Source organism: Pyricularia grisea (genome assembly GCF_004355905.1).
Source record: "Pyricularia grisea strain NI907 chromosome Unknown Pyricularia_grisea_NI907_Scaffold_4, whole genome shotgun sequence".
Lineage (NCBI taxonomy): Eukaryota > Fungi > Ascomycota > Sordariomycetes > Magnaporthales > Pyriculariaceae > Pyricularia > Pyricularia grisea.
In genome coordinates this window covers 2,911,728-2,933,522 of record NW_022156718.1, presented here as the reverse complement: position 1 = coordinate 2,933,522, position 21,795 = coordinate 2,911,728, and the positions used below count along the sequence as shown (strand labels likewise).

Here is a 21,795-nt window from a genome sequence, read left to right as displayed (position 1 = left end):
CACGCATCACGGAGTATATACTCTGTTCCCTTCCCCCTATCGAGTTACACCCTCTCAAATACTCAGTACACACCCAGCCACACACCCCCACCCCCCGTTTTTGCACAATCATCCATGTGATCCAGGACCCGCGTTCCGAGCCGTTTACAAACGCCGTATTAAGCATCTTCGACCAAGCCCATTTTCAGCTTGCCACGGGCCTTTTGTCCCGCAATAAAAGGAACAACCATGAGCTGTGATTGGATCCCAAACGGCTGGCATCATATTTACAAATCACTATTGGCAAGTGATATACTTTATATAATGTGTATTTGCTTTTTCCTCTCTCTCAGTTGTCGGGACCGATTGGATGTCAGCAAAAGAAACGAATAGAGTAGAGGGGAACGGAGAGGGGTGTGTACGTATCTGTGGATGTAGTGAGTGGATGGCGGCTCAACAACCGGTCAAGATAGTACGGAGGAAGAAAGGGGATGGAGTGGAATCCGTCTCCCGGCTATATCATGTCCCGCATCTTTCCCCTGGGTTGACCTCTGCAGATGACCAACATCCATCAGGTTCAGAATCGCTTTCTTTTTTTTTTCTTCTCTCTTTGAGGAAGGACACATTAAGGCAGCGGCTTTGTGATAAAAGTCCCCCGCTCCCCCTTTTGTCAAAACCTGTCAGTAATAACATACATGAATGCTACCAGACCTGCATCTCCCTACCCACTTGGGCTCCAAGTCTTGCAGCGTACACACACCCCTCACACTTCAAGAGGAGAGAAGATAAAGAAGAAAAACAACAACAACAAACAAACACACCATGCCAAACAACGCCCCCTTCGACGTGAATGAGGTCCACTCGATCATTAACCAGGTCAACAGCTTGCACCAACCAAAGAACCCGCCCGTCGAGCCGGGCTGGTTAGAGCCCAGAGGTGGCGGCGGGGACGATGTTGACGCCCGCACCGACGACTCCAAGGGTACCTTGACGGCCCAGCAGGACGGCAACTACGCGTACTACACCGAATCGGTGGACCCCGTCCCGGGAGAGTACCCGGGCTATGGAGGAAGAGAAGAAATGGGGGAGAACAACGACGACGACTACGAAGACAACAACGACGGATATGACCAGGATGCATACGAGGACGACGAAACCATAAGCCAAACCACCGCGTGGCAGGGATCGCAATACAGCAGCGCCGCCGACAGCACGGCCGCGTCCAAATACTCGCAGTCGACCGCGCCGTCCTACGCGGGGGAGGAGGTCAACGCCGCGCAGCAGCAGCAGGTCGACGATCTGGCCGAGCAGGAGGAGGCGCGCGGCCCGCTGCTGGTGTGCGAGTTCCGGGACCTGTGCAACTGCCCGGAGATCTTCAACGGCGACGAGACCGAGGCTTGGATCGACCACATCGGCGGCCACCACCTGAACTACAGTTTCCCCGCCAAATCGGTGTGCTGGTTTTGCAATTCCCACGTTTTTAACAGCGACGTGGACAAAAAGGGGAAACGGATAAAAATGGCGACGACCGAGGAAGAGGCCAACCAAAAATACGAAAGGCGAGCTCAGACTTTCAGGCAAAGGTTGGAGCACGTCGCCTGGCATATTGTCGAGGAGCGCGTGTATAGATATCAAAACATGAGACCCGATTTCGACCTTATAAGGCACATGCACAAATACGGCCTGCTTGATGACGAGACATACAATCATGCGACTGCCTATACCGAACGGCCGCCCCGCGATCCCAAGCCCGGGAAGCAGAGGCGTATTAAGACGAATCCTCCCGACTGGGAGCCGCCCCATAAAATTTTGGAGAAGGAGAGGAGGAGTCAGATCATCCATGACCAATCCAAGGAAGATAGACAGCGCAAAAAGGAGAAAGATTCTAAAAGAAGAGATGAAACGAGAAGGTCCAAGAAATAGCCTCTCTGCAAGTCGAGCTCAGGGTGAGCTTGTTGAGTACCTGGAAGTCTCCTTTTTTTCAATTTAGTTAGTTTGATACCCCTCCCCTATTGACACTATACCAGCGTTCTTTGACTGCAATCTAGGCATGTCGCTGAAGAGTCGAATTTGGATTTCATGTCATTTCTTTTGTTATTCTTTCGTACCCCGAAATCAGGGTTTGCCCCCCCCTTTTTTTTTTATCTACAGATGGACGCCCGTGTAAGTTTTCAAAAAAAAAAAAAAAAATACACCACACAGTTCGTCCTCATACTCTCAAAACTTCCTATTCACCCACTCATGACTGAGTAAGAGGCTTGCCGTCCTTGATCTTTTGCAGACCGTACTTCTTGAGGCGGATGGCGTTAATCTCGATGAAGCCTGTTGTGTCCATGGGCGAGAAACCCTCGAGGGAGTCCATGGAAGCGTCCTGCTCAGAGTAGAGGTTGCTGGCGTCGCTCTTGCGGCCCAAGACGTAGGTGTTGCCCTTGTAGACAGCCAACCTGACCTGGCCCGTGACGTTCTGCTGGCTGAAGATGATCGAGTTCTCGACGCTGTGGTTTTGTATCCCATGTCAGTATTTTCCAGAGCTCTACTTAGTAGTGTCCATCGGGCCTGGAAGAAACTTACAACTCGCGCTCCGGGCTGAAGTACATGCCGTTGTACAGCTGGCGAGACCACGACAGAGTGCAGAACTGGTCACGAATCTCACGGACCTTGGAGTCCATGACCAAACCCTCGAGATCCAAGTGGGCCAGGCGGGCAATGGTCAGACCAGGGGTATCGTAGCAGCCACGCGACTTGAGGCCGATGAAGCGGTTCTCGACAATGTCGATACGGCCAACACCGTGGTCGTGGCCCAGCTTGTTGAGCAGCTTGAACACCTCAACCGAGCCGGTAGTCTCCTTGCCGTCGACAATAACCTTTGTGGGGATACCCTTCTCGAACTCGACGGTGAACTCCTGGGGAGTGGCAGGGGCGTCGATCGGATCAACGGTACGGGTCCACAGCTCCTTGGGAGGGGTGTGGTCGGGGTCCTCAAGCACGCCGGCCTCGTAACTGCAGTGGACGAGGTTGTCGTCCATGGACCAGGGGGCCTTGGGGCTGGAAGAGACGGGGATGTTCTTCTCCTCGGCGTACTTAAGCAGGTCCTGACGGCCCTGGAACTTGGAGATGAACTCGGGCAGCCTCCATGGGGCAATAACCTCGATGGTAGGGTTGCAGGCCTTGAAGGCGAGCTCGAAGCGGACCTGGTCGTTGCCCTTGCCGGTGCAGCCGTGGCTGACGTACTGGCAGTTGTACTGCTCGGCGACGCGGACCTGGGCGCGGGCGATGATTGGGCGGGCCAGAGAGGTGCCCAACAGGTACCTGTCCTCGTAGATGGCGTTGCACTGAATGGCGCGGAAGACGATCTGCTCGACAAACTCCTTCTGCAGGTCGAGGATCACCATCTCCTCAGCACCGAGCTTCTTGGCCTTGGCCTTGACCTCATCCCAGTTCTCCTCCTGACCGACATTGGCGAGGAAGCAGACAACTGTGTAGCCCTATGGTTCAGAACCAGTGCCCCTACGGTTAGTATTGGGTACTTGGGGAGGGGGCCGAGATTTTTGTTGTTTATATTTTTGACAAACAGAGTTGGCTAATGCTGTGCAAGAGAGCGAGTGCTTCGTACCTGCTCAATGAGCCACACCAGGATGGTCTGCGAGACAGCGTTTCACATGTTAGCATTGTAATCTTTCGGTGTTTACATCGTCAAGCAACAGGGTCTGTGACACCCATCAGTGGAACGTACAGAGGTATCAAGACCTGTTCAACATAGTAACACATCAATTGGTCAGATAGAATGCCCTTGAAACGCGGGATTTACTCTATATCCCCATCATAGTAAAAGCAGGCGGCGCCATCGTTGTGTTGCCCTGGCGGCAAATCGTCATACTTACCTCCAGAGTAGGCTCTATTGCGGGGTGACGTTTATCTGAGTCAGTGGAAAGGCACCCAAAACTTAGACAGATGCCACTCTCAGTCTCAAGACCAGTGACTTACAAACAGACGCGACCTTTGGACATCTTGGCTAGATGGTATCTAAACGGGGCTTAAAGGTAGGGGTCACGGTGGTGGTTGAATTTGTGCTGGTGGGGAGCTTGAGAAAAAAAAATGGCAGTTCGCGTTTAAGTTGTAGTAAAACTTGGTGGTATAAAGTTTTGGAAGCGATGTCGGAGGGGTCAGATCCTAATCATCCGTTGCCTCTGACTCAATGATACGAGGGCCAAAGGAGGAAAAAAAAAAAAAAAAAAAAAAAAAAAAAAAAAAGATAAAAAAAGTTGACCGCCAGTTTGTTATCGACCCCTTATCCGAAAATATCCTATTTAGGTTATAATTAGCTGTCCATTGACCAATTAACTGTCCCAAAGACAAGGCATCGCGGGGTTGAGGTACAAATTTGCAGTGACGTCTATTTTCAAGACTTACTACTGCCTTGTATACCTTGTACCCCTGCCCCACGTCAAGTCATCCAACATATTGCGGCGGAGTTATTCAGCAACGGTATAAAAGTCTGCAGGCGTCGGTGACGTCCCATAATTTTGCTGTACCTAATGGCGGCCCGTGAATAAGGGTGGTTAATAATCGTCGGCATGCATCAAATCTGGTCTTGCTGTGTACTGTCACTCTCAACTCGGCCAATTCTTTGTATCCAACGATTTATTCTTTACGCTTTGCTTTTATCAAAGAAAAAAAAAGAAAATCGTTTCTCGTGACACAGTGACGCCGGCTGAGCTTCTCATATAGGCATTCCTCCTTCAGCTTCGTCTCTCTCCAGCCTCTCCAGCCCGTTGCACACGGCGCCGTAGACACGTAATGGGACGGCAACTTCAAAACTCTCGCACGGCAACGTCTCGGCCGCGACCAGTACAAGACCACCACGCTCATCACGTGAGACTTCTTCCAGTAGAGGGTGTGTCTGTTTCGGCTGCTGCTGCTGCTGTTGTTGTTGTTGTTGTTGTTGCTGTAGCAAACGAGCCGACGAGGATCCGCTGGGGACGGCCTCCCGTTCCGTCATCCTGCTGCCTGTGTCGCTTCCCTCTCCATCATCTTCGTCTTCCTCGTCGAATCCGCCCCCGTTCTGTCCTTGGTGAGAAAAGGTAGGAGTTTGGGGTGTTTGAGAGTTTGTTACAGCGGCAGATGGGACCACAAACTCAAGGCGGATCCTCCACTCGAGACTGACGCCGCTGGTGACAAACTCGGGCGTGGCCGAGATGGGTATCGTAGGTGCGAACACCACTCGGCGGGCAAACATTGCTGCTTCGGACGAGGTCGCGTATACTCGTCTCGTGACACGATGCACGCTGGCTTCCGATCGAAGCGCAAGTGACGGATCTACGCGCTCTGCCGTCTCGAGGGCCGCGTGCAAGGCGTAGCAAGGCAGCTCTCTGTTGGAAAAGTCAACTGTCATGGCGACGGGCTCTCCGATCCTATAGGAGGGCCGCGCTAGAGTTACGACTCCGACCTTGCGCCCGTTGCGTGCAATCTCAAACCTGTTCGTGCTCTGTTGGCCCGCTCCAGTCAAATTGCTACGCAGGATGGCCATGTCTATGGCCTCCTTGGCTGTCAATACCCCATCTTCAAAATAAGAAACCGACGACAGCCGTCGTGATCCAGGTACTGCCGTGGGTGATAACAGGGCGTCCATCCCAGTCCCTTGGCTTGGGCGATTTAGTAATTCATCCACATATGTGAGGAAGCTTTGCATCGTAGAGCCAGAGGTCGGTCCAGGGGAGGTACCCTTCCGACTACTGTTGTTCTCGGATAAACGGTTCTTTGAATCGTCCAGACTCTGCACTTGAGCAAGGTCTTTGAGAAGTACATAAGGGTTCATCAAGTCATGACCCAAGATCTCTCCGTGGTTGTTAACGCTGCCGAGGACGCGGAACGGCACTTCGACAGACTTCATCTGATGATCCTTGGCACTGCCAGGCCTCTGGGTACCAATGACGAGGCCATACGAGATTTTCATAGCCCTGCCCTTGTGTGTAGGAGGCAGTCCCTTGGGTAATCTGTAGATATACTCAAATGATTTGCTCTCTCCAGGTGCCAGCTTCAGATCCACAAAGAGGATGGACTGAGGGGTGGACAGCAGCGGAACTGACTTGGAGTCCGCTATGCCTCGCATCTCCTTGATGGTGCTCAGCTCGCCGCTGCCCAACAGCTCGCCGATCGAACTGGTCAAGCTACCCCAGCCGAAACTTCGCAGCAGGCCACTCTCTCGCTTGTTTTGGGTTTCCAAGCCGATGACGCCACCGCCTTGCCCACCCACCACTGCCTTGCGTTTTACCAGCTCGAAGGGCGCCAAGTTCACAAGCGACCCGTCCAGCGTAAAGGAACCCTGGATCTGTGCATATCCCATCATCAAAGCCTCGGGTGCCGCTCGAGGCTTCGGCCCCGACATATGTGATCTTTGTCGTAAATGTAGTGGCCTTCCTCCAGCCGTCCTGCCCGGTTGAGGTATCACGTATTCCGACGCTAGTGTCTCGGTCGAGTTGTTGCTCACGGAGTAGAATTCCGTACTGCTGCGAGGCGTGCCTGAGATACTCGTCGTGGACAGCACCCTGGCTGCAGGGGCTACGTTGTTTTCGTTGATCGTAGGTATGGAGTTATCGTTCCTGCTTGGCGGTAAATTCGCGTCTGTAGTTGTGCCATCAGGGGGCGCTTCAGTAGCGCCCGGCGGTGGTTCATTGACACTAATGAGAGGACTCCCTAAAGCCTGGAGTTCTGTAGTGTTTTTCATGGGAAATTGAAAACTAGCAAGAGTATCTGCTGCCATTTGAGGCGAGGCCCCTGTAGTGGTGATTCCAAGCCCGGGTGTGTTGAGCGCCGTGGAGGAGCCCGATGGAGGAAAAGAGGCATTGTAAAGAGGTGAGGGTTGAGCGTTGAAGGGTGGTCGATGTGGATGTGATGCTGTAGACGTTTATCGGTTGAAATCAGTCAAGATTCATTTCCAAGAACTGCCGCAGGCCAGATACCAAACGCGGTTTATCTCACCTGATCGAGCTCCGGTCGGAGCGGACGCACGAGACGTTATATGCAGACTCGATGCGCGGCTGTGACCTCTATGCGGCCGCGGCGGCGACTTGAAGGTCCCGCTAGCGCCATGGCCCTGTAAGTCTGGGGTCGGGGAGCCGAGCGAAACGATCGAGATGGACCGTCTATGAGGGCTGCCGCGCTGCCCTGGGCTTTCTTCGCCGGGTGCTGGCGCAGGCCAGGTTCCGGAGCCGGACCTAGCTCGTGAGGGCGAGGGCGGGATCCCCCCAACGGAGTGGCTGTGTCGGTGTCCACGGGATTGCCGGGGTGGCGGCGCAAGGCCAGAGGACTGAGTCGGGGTCTTGGGCTGGCGGTTCTGGGATGCGAGCAGAGGACTCGGAAGTCTGTGGCTGTTGATGTTCAGCCGCTGCTGTTGGAGCTGTTGCTGGCGAGAGAGGTGGCTGCTGGTGGTAAAGCTGGAAGGCGGGGTGGAGTTGGAGGAGGACGAAGTCGTGGGTGGTGGCGCGACGTTCTTGAAGGTGATGGTACACTTGACCTCCTCGCCGGCGAAGACAGTTTGATCGTGCCAGCGGACAAAAACTCTGATGGTGCTGGGCCCGTCTGGCGACGACATGCTGGAGGGAAAAAGAGAGGAGAATACTCTCTTCGTTGCAGAGGGAACGAAGGAGAGCGTCGCACAGGGGATCAAGTCATGAACTCGGTGGCCTGCCGCATCATCGGGGTAGGATCCAATGGACCGTCGCAGAGGTTCGTCGTTCAACTTTAATTCACCCACTTGATTATTTACCACCTACATTACCTGGGTAAAGATACGTAATGCAGGTAAGGTAGTTAAGGTAACGTAGTTAAGGTAAGGTAAGGCAAGGTAAGGTAAGGTGGTAGGTAAGGCAAGGTACCTTGCGGGTAAGAGCCAAGGTTGAAAGTCCAGGCTCCGTATCCACCAGAGAGACACGCGTCCTGCCTTGAATTGAATTGATTTAAAATGAATCAAACTGCACTCCTGAGGAACTTGAGTCCTGTTGCCCGCTGATCAACTCATAGTCGGCGTTTGCAATGACAAGAACCAATGTCTCATCTGTTATCGACTTCGACCAAGGTGGTTGTGTTAGGTAGGTAGTGTGTATTTATGCTGGGTTGAAAGCTTGCTGGGGTAAAGGTGGTATTAGGTAGGCCGCGGGTTCTCCTTGCCAGCTGCATGTTACTCCACCCAAGCAAGCTACGGAGATGCCGGTGGTTTAATAGGCCAGGTGCCTGAGGCACAAAGATCTTTCTTTGCATTTTTCCATTAAGAGCAGCATTAATTGTCTTCAACTCTTGGTCTTTGATTGCCTATATAGGTAGGTAATTACCACTGCAGGATTTTCTTTCTATCAATCTAGACTACCTAATCTAGATGGTCGATTTCCCTTCCTCAAGTATGCTTGTGTTGTGTTATCTTTGTTTCCCTCCCCTCACCTCGCTCCACAAATCATTCCAAGGCTATATCCCTCTAAACTCCATCCTCCAAAATTACTCCAACATTATCCCACGACCGACCCGCTTCTTCCCACAGCCGAATAGCCTCCAGCGCAGCCTTGGTCATGGCCTCGTTCTTGTTGACAGCTCCGCCAACGCGTGCAACGCACCTATCACCAACCGCGACACTGCAGAGGAACTCGGGACCTTGACCCTCTACCAGTTCGCCAGGGACTTCATCTCCCACAGCTGCAGCTGCCCGTCTGGTCTTGCTGACCTTGTAGACCACCTTGTTGCTCTGCGCCACCCTGCCCAGCTCCTCTTTGGGGTGCAAGATTTTGACCCCGTCCCTGAGTGCCCGGTCTAGGTATCGTAATATCCCTGCACGCTCGATGAGCTTCTCGCATTCTTCCATGGACCCCGAGTCGACCCAGACGGCAGCAATGACCGCCTCGAGCACGTCCGAGTGGACTTTGCTTATGTGCAGCCGCGCCAGCAGATCCCACGGGTACCGCTTCCCGTGCTCCAGGGCATCTCTAATGCCCGGCGCCATCTCGGCGTGCCGCTCTTCTGCCATCTGTTGGTCGCGAACCCAGTCCCCCGACGCGTTGTGTCGTAGGAAGCTGAAGAGCGGCAGGCCTGGGGTTTCGACCGTTTCGAGATCGTCGGCTATACCTTGGCCGGTTTTGACAACTACTGATCTTTGAGTCGCTGCCGACCGCCACTCCATGGCCAGGAAGCCCAAGAATTCACCATTGACAACTGCGGTGCGTAGTAGGTGCATGTTGTAGTGCTCAATAGGGGCAGGGTCATTGACAGAAAATAGCCGTGACACCACAACAAAATCAAGTACGCTGTCTCCCAAGAACTCTAGTCGCTCAAGGGAGCTGCCCGCTGAGCCGGGCATGTTGTATGACGCGTGCGTGACAGCTTCAATGAGTAGCGACTTCTTGTTGAAGCTGTAGCCGAGTAAATCCTCCAAAGGCTCCAGCGTTGATGGTAAGGGAACATCGTTGAGCGCCGCTTGGTACAGAACCGCACGGCTTTCTTCAAAGCTTCTCCAATGTTCGTTAGGGATCATCAAAGAAATGCAACGGATCGCCTTGCTCATACCGCCCTCGATGTACGCCGCTCCGATAAGAGATTCTACTACGTCCGCGAGAGTCTTGGTTGACATTTTTCTCTGGTTGTTTGGTGGCTCGGAAGTCTTCAGCATATTTCTCCATTGCTTGAGACTGTGCTGCCGTGTTATAATGAACTCGTCCAAGCCCAAGGCCATAGCCGCCTTGCATAGCCGGGAGTTTGAGACAAGCCTGTCCTTCAATAGGCTGAGATAGCCTTCGGGAAAGTGTAAATCTGCGGATGTAATGCAGTAAGTTAGTCTATTGAGCAATTAATTTTTGCAATGTCAGGGGAAGACTGACTGTTCGCCGCGCAGGTCAATGCCGCCCCAATCTTTAATACGGCATCACCCAAGAACTCGATTCTTTCATAGTTGGTCAACTCTCCCGCGCTGGACGCAGTAATCGCCATCATAACAAGGTCAATGTCTTGAAAATCCAGAGACCCCACTGCCGTCCGCTGTAGTAGTTCTTGTGCGACAAAATAAGGCTCCATGGCCTGAGTGATGGATGGAACAAGCATACCAAGCTGGACCAAGGTCGCAGGGATGGTATCGAATGTACACAACTGCTCGGGTATTATGTAGTCAAACCTTTTCTGGCCTGGAGCCTGCTGCTCCTTGGGTAGCCCCATGGGCATCCCCGAGTTCTTGACGAAGCCGCAGTTCTTGGGTAACCTTTTGACAGCAACCCAGGGAGCATCCGTTGGTGGCTCCTCTTGGTCAGGTTTTGCCTTCCAGCATCCTCGCACAAGGTCCAGGGGTGGTTTTACTGGGGTCCATGACTTGTATATATACGGATCCCGGCCAGAGCTTCTGATAATGTAATCACCGCCGTGAGCCTCGCCCAACTCTCTCGAGAACGGCTGACCACCTATCATCTGAAGCTTCAAGGTCCTGTTGGGCCAGACAAACCGAAGGGCTCTGCTTTGCTCAGAAACTGAGAAGCGATGGCCAAAAGCCATATCCAACAAAACTTGCGTTTGTTCCAGGGCCAACTGGATTTCGGAGGTGGGGTTTGTGCTACCGGGCCCTGACATGGTCAGGTCCGAATCAAAGCTGACCATCCACGGGTGCTCCGAGTGTTGAGCCCAGTACAGCTTTAGAAGGGATATGGGCGGGAAAGGTACTGGAAGTAGGGCATCAAGCTCTCCCATCAACATGCCGTCTTGATCGGTAAGTTGCAGGCGTCGACGGTGAACGGTTGGGTTTGACGATCCAGGCTCCCATGCCTCGGCAATGGATAGCCAGGGATTCCACTGTTCCTGTACCTTCAGGAGACTAGGTCTCCCATCCACCTCTCTATCAGCAAAATCAGACTCGCGGATAGGAAGAAGATGTTCGTTGATCAGTCCGGCTTCGTAAAGCATCTTGTAAGCTTGCAGTGCAGCGTCTTTCTTTGCATTACGTTCTGAGATCCAATCTCGGGAGCTGTGTGCCTCTCTCAGCTTCGGTGGCAGAGAGGCAGGCAAAAGCACGGTTGCACCTAGAATTGGAATCGGCGTACCGCCAACAAACGCCGTAGTCTTGGTGACGACCAAGTACTCTGGGGATGCGTCGACATACTGCTGGGAGCCGGTGACAACACGGCAGAAATGTTCCAGGTGACCCTTTGCATCGTCGACTGTGACTTTTGCCGTTGTCGTCTTTGAATGCAGCGGAGGCACTTCCATTTCATCTTCCTCCTCCACCTGGGCCAGATGATCCAATTCCCGCATATCATCTTCGTATCGCTGTTTCATCGCTGCCTCCAATGCTCCCCAGTCTTTAACCGACACTTGCGATTCCTCCTCGATCAAAAGGTGAAGTTTGGACTCCCGCCTCCGGGCACGGCCTCGACGCTGTATAAATGACTTCAGATTTGCAGGCATGTCAAAACATATGACGAGGTTGCAAGCAGGCACGTCGATACCCTCCTCTAACACACTCGTGGCCACAAGAAGGTTGATGGCGCCGGACCGAAACTTCTCTAGGGATATCAAGTCGTCCCCTTGCTGAAGGACTTCGTGTATGTTCTTCTTCCTGGATCCGTATTTGGATGTTCCAACCATACAGCCGACCTTAAATCGTGCGTTTATATCCGGAATCGTGACCAACATCTGAGATAGGATCCCTGCAGTGGCTCGCTCTTTGACGAATATTATTCCAACTGGCGAACCCTCACATCCGCGCAAAATCCGGAGGAGGACTTGAACCTTGTTGGAAGTCATTTCAGGTGTTGGCGTTGGTATGGCTACCGGTAGCGCATTGATTTCTTGAATCGCCCGATGGAGATATCTTCGTTCGTCATCAAGCCAGCCTCCCGACCAACTGCTTTGAGAATTCAAATCAGATACTTTCTGAACGACGTTGTAGATGTAGCTGTCGACAGCCCATTGCCCTAGTTCACGAAACAGGGATGAGCTCCTTCGTTGCAGAGCACGCATTTGATTTTGGGTGTAGGTATCAAGCTTTTTCAAGACCCTATCCAGTTCTCTCAGACTTCTCGCAGTTCTTTGGCCCATAAGATGAAGGACGTAAGGGTCCTCGGCTATGTCGAGATTCGCGAATGCTAGGTGGAGACCACTCATATTCCGCGTATACTGAACGGGCGACCTCAGATCGCCCTCTTTGTAAGTGGCTACCGTCATTGTTGGCTGGTGGACGTTGGCGAGAAGCTCCTCCCTTTGCAAGGTGGGGCCACGACAGACCGAGTCCAGTGAACTCTCCAGGTCTTCCATCGATGATAGGTCCGATCTCATGACCGGGCTAGCAGTAAGTCCCAGGATGTGAGGAACATGATCTCCTGCGGATTTGCGCGGTATGTAGAACTCTGTCATTATCAAGCGCCCAGGGAATTTGCCGGTGCAGTTGTGGGCTGGGCAAATAGTAAGCAGGGAACATCTGAGCATGCTAAGATAAAGAGACAGACAGGTAGAGATGTAGTAGATCTCGAAGATCATTTCAGGGCTTATTACAACCAACCTTCATCCAGAACCAGGAGTGAAATGGAATCCATGGTGACAAAAGCATGGCTCAAAGCATCAAGCAATATCCTATAAGTACAGACCACCACTCTTACATTCTTCAAGACAGCATCCCAAGTCTGGATGTCTGACCACGAATCGACGTTATCATCGCCGGTTATAACGATGGAGTTGGCAACTTTGATCTGTGAGCGGATAATCTCATGCTGCTGTGCACAAAGCGCAACAGTCGGAGCAAGAAACCAAACTCGCTTTTCCGGTGCTGTACGTTCGAGTTCAGCTCGGATTCGAAGCACAGCAACTTGAGTTTTCCCACTGCCAGTATCCATAGAGACTATAATGTTCTGCTGCATACTAGCATGAAACATCTCTATTTGGTAGGCTCGTGCAATAATAGATTGCGGTTGCTTCTCTAAGGACGGAGGCTCTTCCGAGAGTACGTTACCAGTTGTAGACTGCTCAGAGGCGCTGCTATCAGTTTCGTAGCCATAGTCGGCTATTGAATGGTTAAGCTTGTCCCTATCAACGACACGGCCACCTTCTGCCGTGTCGCTAGACGAGACAGATCCATCCTGAGACGACATCTGGGTGACTTAGGAATCGTAATGTAGGCAGGCAGTGGATTGGGATCCCGGCACTGAGCTCATGGATCTCGAGAGTGGGGAATCTTATAATCTGAGTTCAGTAACGGTCGATAAGTGACTGCAGTTCTTCATAGAGTTATTGAGTTTTCGAAACAAGCCAAATGTGGTGGTTTTGAAGAAAATATAACGAAAAGAAGGAAAAGGTTGTAGGGAAAGTTGGGAAGGCTGTAAACTGTTGCAGCCTACCCAGGTAGTAAGGAGTGTCGAAGATTGGGGTCGCACACTCTCAGAACAGCGAATGGGAACTACGTGAGAAATGCGGGAGGCCCGCCATTGCATCTGTGTCGTCGCGGGAAGCGACCTACTCTGGCTTATATACATACAAGGATAACCATTAAAAGTGCAAATCGTGTAAATTAATGCAAGTAGCCAAGCTCGCATCTGTAAATAGAGACTTGAGATTCAAAGATGGCGAATATGCCCAAGTCAGCGGGTAGGTAGGTAAGCTTGTAGATATGTGGGCGGATAACTGATGTCAGGTACCATGGGCAGGTAAATAAATTTGCGTCCAACTGACTGCCCGGCGAATATGACCTACCCTGCACAAACGAGACCTGACCAGGCAAACCGACAACCATAACAATCTCCCCATCATCCAGGTCTTTTCGATGACATACAGTCTTTCGAATAATGAATTTGTACGCGACAGGTTTTAATGCCTGGAACCAGCTGGAATTTCACTCTTCGAACGATAAACAGCAGCAGCCCGGTGATTTGCACAACCTAATCCATGTGCTGAGTGACGACAAAATAACAAAAGTCGAGCCATATCTAACTTATACAAATGGTAAGGGGTTGCGCCCTCCGGTATTCAAGTGGTTCGTTGTGCACCAGTTGTAACTGACTGACTTCGGTTACAAGTCGAGACTGGCAGCGGAGTAAAGACTGCCGGCACTGTGCCTGAAGAACATGTAGCTCTCAGGGACCAGTTTGGGAGATTTGCCCTAGCGGCAAACGATTCTGTGATAGGTAAATTCTGCAAGCAACATGATGAAAATCATGTCATGTAGGGGGAAAGCTTACCTAGCGAGACATCAGTGCCTATTGATAAAAATCACCTGAGCCAATATAAATCGATATACTCGGCACTCTCAGGGACATCTCCGGTCAGGACGCACGAGTTTACCCGATGCATCGATCAGTTCGTAGCATACGATGTAGGCTTCGCAGTGTTGACTGCTGCCGGTGAGGTCTGGACTTGGGGCGACGATAGATATCCTGGATGCCTAGGTCGCGTAGTGTCTGCCGAAAGGTATGCCTACTACAAATGCAGGCCATCTGAACGATACCAAGCTGTCCGGCATTACTGACTTTTCTGCTGTCTCAAGTCCCGCATCGCTCCCAGGGCGCGTGACAGACTTGGACGACCTCCCCACCGGCAAGATCATCAAGATAGCCGCAGGCGGCTATACACTGGCAGCAATAACCAGCGGTTTCGACCTATATTGCTGGGGTGGTCATCCAGGTCGAAAGCAAATGATAGAAGGCGTTTCACCTTCCGTGGGCCCGGTACCGGTCGTTGTGGAGGACGAAAGTGATGTCGTGGATGTCGCGGTGGGAGATTCGCACGCAATCGTGCTGACTGATAAGGGGGATGTCTTTGTCACGGGGGAAAACACCAACGGTCAGCTTGGCGTACGAGACTCTCATACCCAATCGAATGGTGTATGGATCAAGGTCTGCCTACATCTGGAAAGCGAATGTCCAACAAGAGTTGCCGCTGGTCCCAAAACGTCTTTCGTCACGACAAAATCGAATTGAAGAAGACATGTCGCCGATTCATGAAAATGGTCATTCACATGCCCCAAACCCACTTCTGTGCTGGTAACCTTCTATGCTGTGTCTACTGTACAAAGGGGTTGGTAAGGTCGTTGGTCAGGTATCAAAATACTGCCGCTACGTGCATTACAAGTTCGTCAAGTAGTCCTCGATCTCCTGGGGACTTAGTTTTCTGAAGCGTGGCCCTTGAGCACCCTCAACACCCTCCACTCCCAGTAGGTGGTCTGCAGGCGGACCAACAATGCCTATAATTTCACCAAATTAGCGAACTGGCGTTCCTGTACGGAAAAGGAAATGACAGGTACCCAGTTACTTACCAATCTCGATAGAGTCGCCATTCATCTCGCCCTCAATGGTCTCCTTCAGGGTGAGCAGTGCAATATGCACAGCATCCTCCAGCTCCAAACCCTCAGTGTACCTCTTCTCCAAGAAAGTCTTGGCCGAGGCGGCGCTCTTTCCAATAGCAGTAGCCTTCCACGGGAAGTAGCTGCCAGAGGGGTCGACCTGGTACAACATGGGGCCACCTTTGAGGATACCGCCAGTCTTGCCCGAGATCTTCTTCTTCTCACCATCCTCGTCCTCGATCATCCTATCGCCGGCGCTCTCATCGTCCTCAGGCAGGATACCCTCATCCCAACCAGCAATCAGCAGACTGACACCGTAGGGGCGGACACCACCGGACTGTGTAGCCTCCTGGACGACGCGCGCAACGTCTTGAACCAATATCCTTGTCGGCGGGTATTCGTTGTAGATGCGCTTGTAGCCAGAATGCGAGACCTTGCGGGCCTTGTCTACCAGGACCCTGTAGTCAGGGCCCATACCGGCGTAAACCATACCAATGTTCGGGGTGACGAGGCTGATCTTGGACAAGGATGATGGGTCGGTGAGGGGTGAGGACGACTTCTTCTCAGTTGCGAGCACGATGCCGTTGGTCGCTGTCGATGTTTCGGTTCGAAGTCAGCAGCCATCACTATATGACTTTGCTCGCCATCGAGAGAGCACGAGATATTAGAAGAGAACCCACCCTTGATTCCCAGCGCCGTAACACCCTGGTTGACCGCATTCAGGGCATACTCTGTGATAGAGGGTCAGTTGAAGATCATCTACCGAAAGCCCGGGGTACATAGGGTGCGCACCAATTTGAACAAGCTTTCCACTGTAGTTGCAGCATCAGTACTCATGATATCGATCACAAAAGTGTTGGCCATATGGCATGGCAAGGAAGCTTGCTAACCTGGGGGAGAAGGTCGTCAAGGAAAACGAATAGCGGTCCGCCATGGCTGCGATTCCTGGCTTGATTTACGGTGTTCGATTGTTGAGACTGAGGCCAACGAACTTGCGAGATATTTTCTTCTCTAGTCGTCGGTTGTTTGAAATGGTCCCGTCTATTGAAAGTGGGTTATCAAGGTAAGTGGCTTCCCAGGTTGGCAGTGAGAGCTTGATCGTCCAGCTCAAGCTTTCGTCGATTTAGGCACCGCAGCGCGTCAGCTCCCGCCGCTGTAGGCGGAGCTGGCCTGGTAGACGGGGCCCCCGCCTTCCACGGACACGGACCACTTCAGGTGAGGTGGCTTTGAGTGGCTCGAGCTGAAGCTTTGCACAGTGTGTAAGCTGTTACCCCAAAATTGCACTGGGAAAATCTGCGTGATTTCTTGCAAAAAATCTTCCTCGGTTGAAAGTTCCTCTTTAAATCCAGTAACAATTTCTATCTTGCCTTGCTTTGCAAAGTAGGTTGCGATGAAGATCTACTTCTGTGTTTACTACATAATATACACAGAGTAATCAATCTCCGGTACAAGCGGCCTCGCAGGATGTGGCCAGCTGTGTTCGGTAGCTTTCCAATGGGTTCCGCAATGTGAACACTTGGCTTTGTCCACATTCCATCATATTTCTTTAGGACCCCAAGCTTACGCAGCTTGTGTATCTAATGCACCACCTTATCACCCATGGATTCCCAGCGTCAGTTCAATCCCCAGCAAGACTGGTCTTGGGGTGAAGCGTCTGCTTCTACCACATCGGCCGCTGAGCCTGTTGATCAGTCTGGCGGAAACGGCACTCGCCACCGTCCATCTCAAAATGCCCCCAAGCCCGCGAACGTGGGAGCATCCGAGCCGACACCCGAGTCACCCGAAACGGGCTCTCACCCAGGCACTCAACAGCAGCAACGACGGGAGCGTTACTACCGACCGCGGACATGCCGAATTTGCCTCGATACCGTCAACCCCACGTTCGAGATGGATACCGGTGCAACGGCATCGGTGTTTGGCGCTCACCCCCGCGTCAAATACATCTCGGATGACCCGGAACTTGGACGTTTGATTAGTCCGTGCAAGTGCAAAGGATCTCAACGCTACGTCCATGAGGGTTGTCTGCAGGCATGGCGTCAGGCCGCGCCGCTGAACGATCGAAATTTTTGGAGCTGCCCTACGTGCAAGTTCCAATACCGCATGGATCGACTGCAGTGGTCGGCATGGCTGTCTAGTCGCCTCGCGCGTGCGGTACTCACCTTATTGGTCGCCTTTATCACTGTCTTTCTAATGGGCTTTGTAGCCGACCCCATCATCAACCTCTGGGTCGACCCTTGGGGAACTTTTATGGATGCGGTAGGGGAAGTGGTAGATGATTTTGATGATTTTCGTGGAGACCTCGCAGACCAGGGGAGCTACACTTGGTCATTGCACTTTGTCAAAGGTGTCATGTCGCTTGGGCTTCTGGGGGCTGTCAAGACGGTGCTTGCGATGAGCCCTTGGCAATGGTGGCACTTCCGCAATGGCGGTATGCTGGGGAATGCAGGAAACCGGCGAGGTCGCGATCGGATAGAAAGTGTGAACCTTGCCCTCGTTATGGTCGGACTTTTTACATTCCTAGTGGTAAGTTCTTCTTCCCAAATCACGTTAGTCATTTATCTGACTCGTCAATAGGCAACTTGGAAGGTCATCAGCGTGTTGAGCTCCAGAGTCCTCGAAAAGGTTAGTGAGAGGGTCGCTGATATTCACGGTGATGAAGACGACGACGACGATGATTATCAAGACTAAGAGGGTCACGATAATTAACAGCATGTGACCCTATCATTGCCTCGAGGAGTTAGATATGTTATGAGAACAAGTCTTTTCCCAATCGTCCCGCATGCACATGAGCCATGACGTCGGCCTTGTTGTCCGACATGAACCTACCTGCACACTCTTAAGTTGCCTCAACCTGATCCCCATGTTGTGTCAACTAGTCTGCGTGCAAAGATTGAATCTTGCCATGGCCCCTGAGGGCTGAAGCGTCTTGCTTCGGCACTCGTCGTGGGACAGGTCAAGTCTGTCGACGCTCTTTGGAGCCATAGTTTCTTTTGGAGACTATGCGCAACTTTTTTTTTGCTACTCTTCAGGAACTATCTCTGATCCGCTTGGGGAAGATGTGGTGATGCTGGGACGGTCGATACAATTTGCATATAGATATGAGTAAATATTTATGTGGCATCATGGCTTAAACCTGGCGACGCAAGGTTAGCCTGGACTAGCCAATTTTTAGGATACTTTGGATCCATACTAATGCCTCACCAGTACGTTCAGAGTGCGCCTGGTGGACATTGGCAGGTGTCAGGGGAATGGAGACCCACATCCGATCTGATCGTCAGCAACCATTGGCTCTACCAGGATTGACTTTAGATTTGGAAAGGGGTGATGAGGGTCAAAGGGTCCAACGGAAGTCGGATGGAACAATGCTTCCTTTGCCATTTGATAAGATCCCCTAAATAATACATAACTACAGGAAATAAAGACAGAAATACGTTTTTTTCTGGACAAAAGACCCTGAACCTAAATAACTGTATTGTCCGAATAACTGCAAGTTCCGAGTCAAAGCTCTATTTGTTAGGCAATCTGGCCGCAAGGGTACCTAGTACATCGACATTGGCCCCATTTCCGACGCCAATCTCGATTGTGTCGCAAGCTCTATAGGAGGCTCCAAATTGTACTTTCCCGCCAGCGCGTGGGTTTTTTTTTTATTTTTTTTTCTTCTTCTCGATTTCCACTTCTTCACCCTCACCTCAAGCACTGAAACGACGAAATCGCGACGCCGATTCGACTTCTACTAGAAACCACCTAGGCGGTGCAAGCCGGCATTATACCATATAGCAGCTAGGCGTGCCAGATTTATCACCTCGTCTTGTGGTTGCGACAACCCTCGATCAGCCACGAACGCGCAAGGCGCCTGCTGCGGCAACGAAAGCGAACGCCTGTTTCGCAAACTAGCCCCAACTCCGACTACGCACCTACAATAACATACGGGCTTGGCCCTGGCCGCTCGACCGTGAGCGATCATCTTGGATCGAGACGGCCGCAGCGCCCCGGGAAGAAAAAGCATCCGTCACTATGCATCTCCCATATCCAGCACGCAAAGATTCAAATGCGGCGCGGTATAAGCCGGCCAGGCCGCCATCATCCTCCGCTGGCTACATACCGCCTATTCTTCGGCGGATCAGGTTAAGGGGAGGATTGATAATTGCCGTCGTCACCTTTGCATGCTTCTATTTCTTCTCTTCGATATCTCGCGGCAGCACAGCGAGCAAGAGCACCAAGCGTAGCGGCACACAGCGCCCCATAACTACGCACGCCCCCACGGGCAACCCGCCCGCAGTACTTGTCACGGTTATGGACTCTGGCCTCCACAGCAATTCGTATCTGCAGACTCTCAAGGAGAACAGGTTAACGTACGCCAAGAAGCATGGTATGTCTGACATTTTTCACAAGCTGTCTTTACCAAGGACCCGGCGGCAACTTCTTTTGCCAAGAATCGAGGTCTTGCCGCATGGACTACCAGCTGACCGGTATTAATGGCCAATATAGGTTACGAGACATGGTTTCCCGACGTCTTTGAGTACGACCTCAAGGGAGCACCTACATCGTGGTCAAAAGTGGTGGCCATGAGGCATGCCCTTACCAAGTTCCCGGATGCGACCTACTTCTGGTTTCTGGATCATGACACGGTTATCGTCAATATGGAGCCGACGGTGGAGGATTCGTTAATGAATGCAAAGGCCATAGGGGATGTGATGATTAAGGATCACCCAGTCGTGCCACCTGACAGCATCATCAAGACGTTCACGCACCTGAAGGGAGGGGACGTCGATCTTGTTCTTACCCAAGACAAGGTCGGTCTTTGTGTCGGCAGCTTCATTGTACGCAACGGAGAGTGGGCCAAGTTCTTCCTAGAGACATGGTTTGATCCCATCTACCGAAGCTACAATTTCCAAAAGGCTGAGACGCATGCTCTGGTAAGTTCTGTACAACTATCAGTTACCAGTGGATCAAATGGATGAAGAAGCCAACATACTAATCCGCGGGTACCTTGGGGTGTAGGAACATATCGTCCAGTGGCATCCGACCATTTTGTCAAAGCTGGCAATCGTACCGCAAAGGTACATCAACTCTTACAATACGGACGAGTCTGGGGAAGCTTACCAGGTTGGTGATATGGTTGTCAGATTTCCCGCCTGCCCCAAGGTTGGGTACCCGGCATGCGAGGCCGAGGCAGCGAAATATGAAAAGCATTGGCGTGGCACCAAATCATGACAAGGCGCCCAAGAGGGCTGAGGACAGCAGTTATGCGGATATTCAGTACACTTTATTCCCGACCTTGGATACTGCAGCCCAAACTAGTATCTTTTTTAAACTCCTTATAGCTTTTTTATATTTTATCATGCATCAAGTTTTTGTTTTCACCACTTGTTTTTTCACGCCTCATCAGTTACTTCATGCTCATCGGTGAGTACTGAACGACAACGCAACAAATACATCCCGACGTCTATTATGCGGTTGATGTACCATGCAATGAAGGGATCTACAGTGGCGTCAATTGGGAGTTACAACTGGGTTTTGTTGGGAGTTCCCCTTCCTATGTTCTAATTTCTTTGCAGGATTTTGACGGGGTTTGGGATGATTTTTACCATAATGTATCGTGACGAGTGGGCAAATAATTAGAAGGCGACACGACAACGTGATGGAGATAGAACCAGTTGTTTACATTTACTTGACTTGTCACTGCACTCTTGAACCTGACTTGTCACTGCACTCTTGAAGTTAAAGTTGGGACGACACTAACTCGGCGGTTTTCTCGCAGGTAACTAGGTAACTAATTTGCACGATTAACTGTTCTTTTTTTGCAATTTCTCCTAGATTTAAGCATCTCCGAGTCTAGGTCTGACACTGAGAGAATAACATGTGTTGAACTCGTCAAAGAAGCAGATGGCTCTAAATGCGCTGGGTTTCTTTCCGGCTGCTGCAAGCTCCGAACAGTTCCGAGTATAATCCCATCAGTTTGTCGGGTCTTCAACGGCAAGATGGCCGAGCGGTCTAAGGCGCCAGACTCAAGTTTGCCCGAGTTCCTTCATCAGTTCTCGGAAACTTCCACATCTTCAAATGTGGAGCATTCTGGTCTCGAAAGAGGCGTGGGTTCAAATCCCACTCTTGTCATAACTTTTTGATTTTTTGGCCCTGGGAGCACCTGTTACGCATTCCTGGTAATCCTTTTTTTTTGGGGGGGGGGGGGGTAAATGCGTAGGTAGACAGGTATGTATGTATACATACATGCCTTTAGTGGCGTTTGCTACCTTGTATACCTAGGTTTGGTGATCCCCAAAATTCTTCTTTTTGGTTCCGATCGAAGATAGGTGGTGGCATCAAGAATGGGGGCAGTTACAAGGAAGTTCGTTCTATCCCAGTCAAAATATTTGTAGCCACCTTCAGATACGTTCCCGGATTGCCGGGACTTTCGGGACTATGTTTTAATGGTCTGGATCCCGCGGACAGGGTGATACGGCAATACGAAAAAGAATCTTTTGATGTCGTTATCTAAAAATGAAATATGAGACCCCGCCTTGCATCATAGG

The 21,795-nt window shown here is 51.6% G+C and overlaps 8 protein-coding genes across 8 annotated transcripts; 4 read left to right on the top strand and 4 right to left on the bottom strand.

The window, feature by feature from the left end:
• Window positions 1-801: 801 nt before the first annotated feature.
• PgNI_07580 (uncharacterized protein) lies at window positions 802-1,902 on the top strand (the record flags this gene model as incomplete). The annotated part of the gene is made up of 1 exon (XM_031127590.1): window positions 802-1,902. The coding sequence occupies one exon, from the start codon at window positions 802-804 to the stop codon at window positions 1,900-1,902; it is 1,101 nt and encodes a 366-aa protein (XP_030980965.1).
• Window positions 1,903-2,152: 250 nt separating this feature from the next.
• PgNI_07579 (uncharacterized protein) lies at window positions 2,153-4,206 on the bottom strand. Its single transcript, XM_031127589.1, has 6 exons — window positions 3,964-4,206; window positions 3,861-3,874; window positions 3,713-3,726; window positions 3,593-3,619; window positions 2,551-3,464; window positions 2,153-2,474 (listed from the first exon to the last, which is right to left on the bottom strand). The coding sequence occupies exons 1-6, from the start codon at window positions 3,984-3,986 to the stop codon at window positions 2,219-2,221; spliced, it is 1,248 nt and encodes a 415-aa protein (XP_030981134.1). The 5' UTR covers window positions 3,987-4,206; the 3' UTR covers window positions 2,153-2,218.
• Window positions 4,207-4,699: 493 nt separating this feature from the next.
• On the bottom strand, window positions 4,700-7,639 carry PgNI_07578 (uncharacterized protein; the record flags this gene model as incomplete). Its single annotated transcript, XM_031127588.1, has 2 exons — window positions 6,958-7,639; window positions 4,700-6,873 (listed from the first exon to the last, which is right to left on the bottom strand). The coding sequence occupies exons 1-2, from the start codon at window positions 7,568-7,570 to the stop codon at window positions 4,700-4,702; spliced, it is 2,787 nt and encodes a 928-aa protein (XP_030981132.1). The 5' UTR covers window positions 7,571-7,639.
• Window positions 7,640-8,304: 665 nt separating this feature from the next.
• Window positions 8,305-13,082, bottom strand: PgNI_07577 (uncharacterized protein; the record flags this gene model as incomplete). Its single annotated transcript, XM_031127587.1, has 3 exons — window positions 8,305-9,768; window positions 9,837-12,389; window positions 12,497-13,082. The coding sequence occupies 3 exons, from the start codon at window positions 13,080-13,082 to the stop codon at window positions 8,447-8,449; spliced, it is 4,461 nt and encodes a 1,486-aa protein (XP_030981374.1). The 3' UTR covers window positions 8,305-8,446.
• A 690-nt stretch (window positions 13,083-13,772) lies between these two features.
• PgNI_07576 (uncharacterized protein) lies at window positions 13,773-14,913 on the top strand (the record flags this gene model as incomplete). Its single annotated transcript, XM_031127586.1, is given in 4 exon segments — window positions 13,773-13,929; window positions 14,004-14,148; window positions 14,161-14,394; window positions 14,471-14,913. The coding sequence occupies 4 exon segments, from the start codon at window positions 13,773-13,775 to the stop codon at window positions 14,901-14,903; spliced, it is 969 nt and encodes a 322-aa protein (XP_030981659.1). The 3' UTR covers window positions 14,904-14,913.
• A 1-nt stretch (window position 14,914) lies between these two features.
• PgNI_07575 (uncharacterized protein) lies at window positions 14,915-16,369 on the bottom strand. The gene is made up of 5 exons (XM_031127585.1): window positions 16,156-16,369; window positions 16,058-16,077; window positions 15,946-15,996; window positions 15,239-15,856; window positions 14,915-15,166 (listed from the first exon to the last, which is right to left on the bottom strand). Exons 1-5 carry the CDS (start codon window positions 16,197-16,199, stop codon window positions 15,048-15,050), a joined length of 852 nt encoding a protein of 283 aa, XP_030981384.1. The 5' UTR covers window positions 16,200-16,369; the 3' UTR covers window positions 14,915-15,047.
• Window positions 16,370-16,637: 268 nt separating this feature from the next.
• On the top strand, window positions 16,638-18,087 carry PgNI_07574 (uncharacterized protein). Its single transcript, XM_031127584.1, has 2 exons — window positions 16,638-17,788; window positions 17,840-18,087. The coding sequence occupies exons 1-2, from the start codon at window positions 16,865-16,867 to the stop codon at window positions 17,951-17,953; spliced, it is 1,038 nt and encodes a 345-aa protein (XP_030981379.1). The 5' UTR covers window positions 16,638-16,864; the 3' UTR covers window positions 17,954-18,087.
• A 587-nt stretch (window positions 18,088-18,674) lies between these two features.
• Window positions 18,675-20,769, top strand: PgNI_07573 (uncharacterized protein). The gene is made up of 3 exons (XM_031127583.1): window positions 18,675-19,634; window positions 19,754-20,181; window positions 20,267-20,769. The coding sequence occupies exons 1-3, from the start codon at window positions 19,280-19,282 to the stop codon at window positions 20,477-20,479; spliced, it is 996 nt and encodes a 331-aa protein (XP_030981371.1). The 5' UTR covers window positions 18,675-19,279; the 3' UTR covers window positions 20,480-20,769.
• Window positions 20,770-21,795: the final 1,026 nt, after the last annotated feature.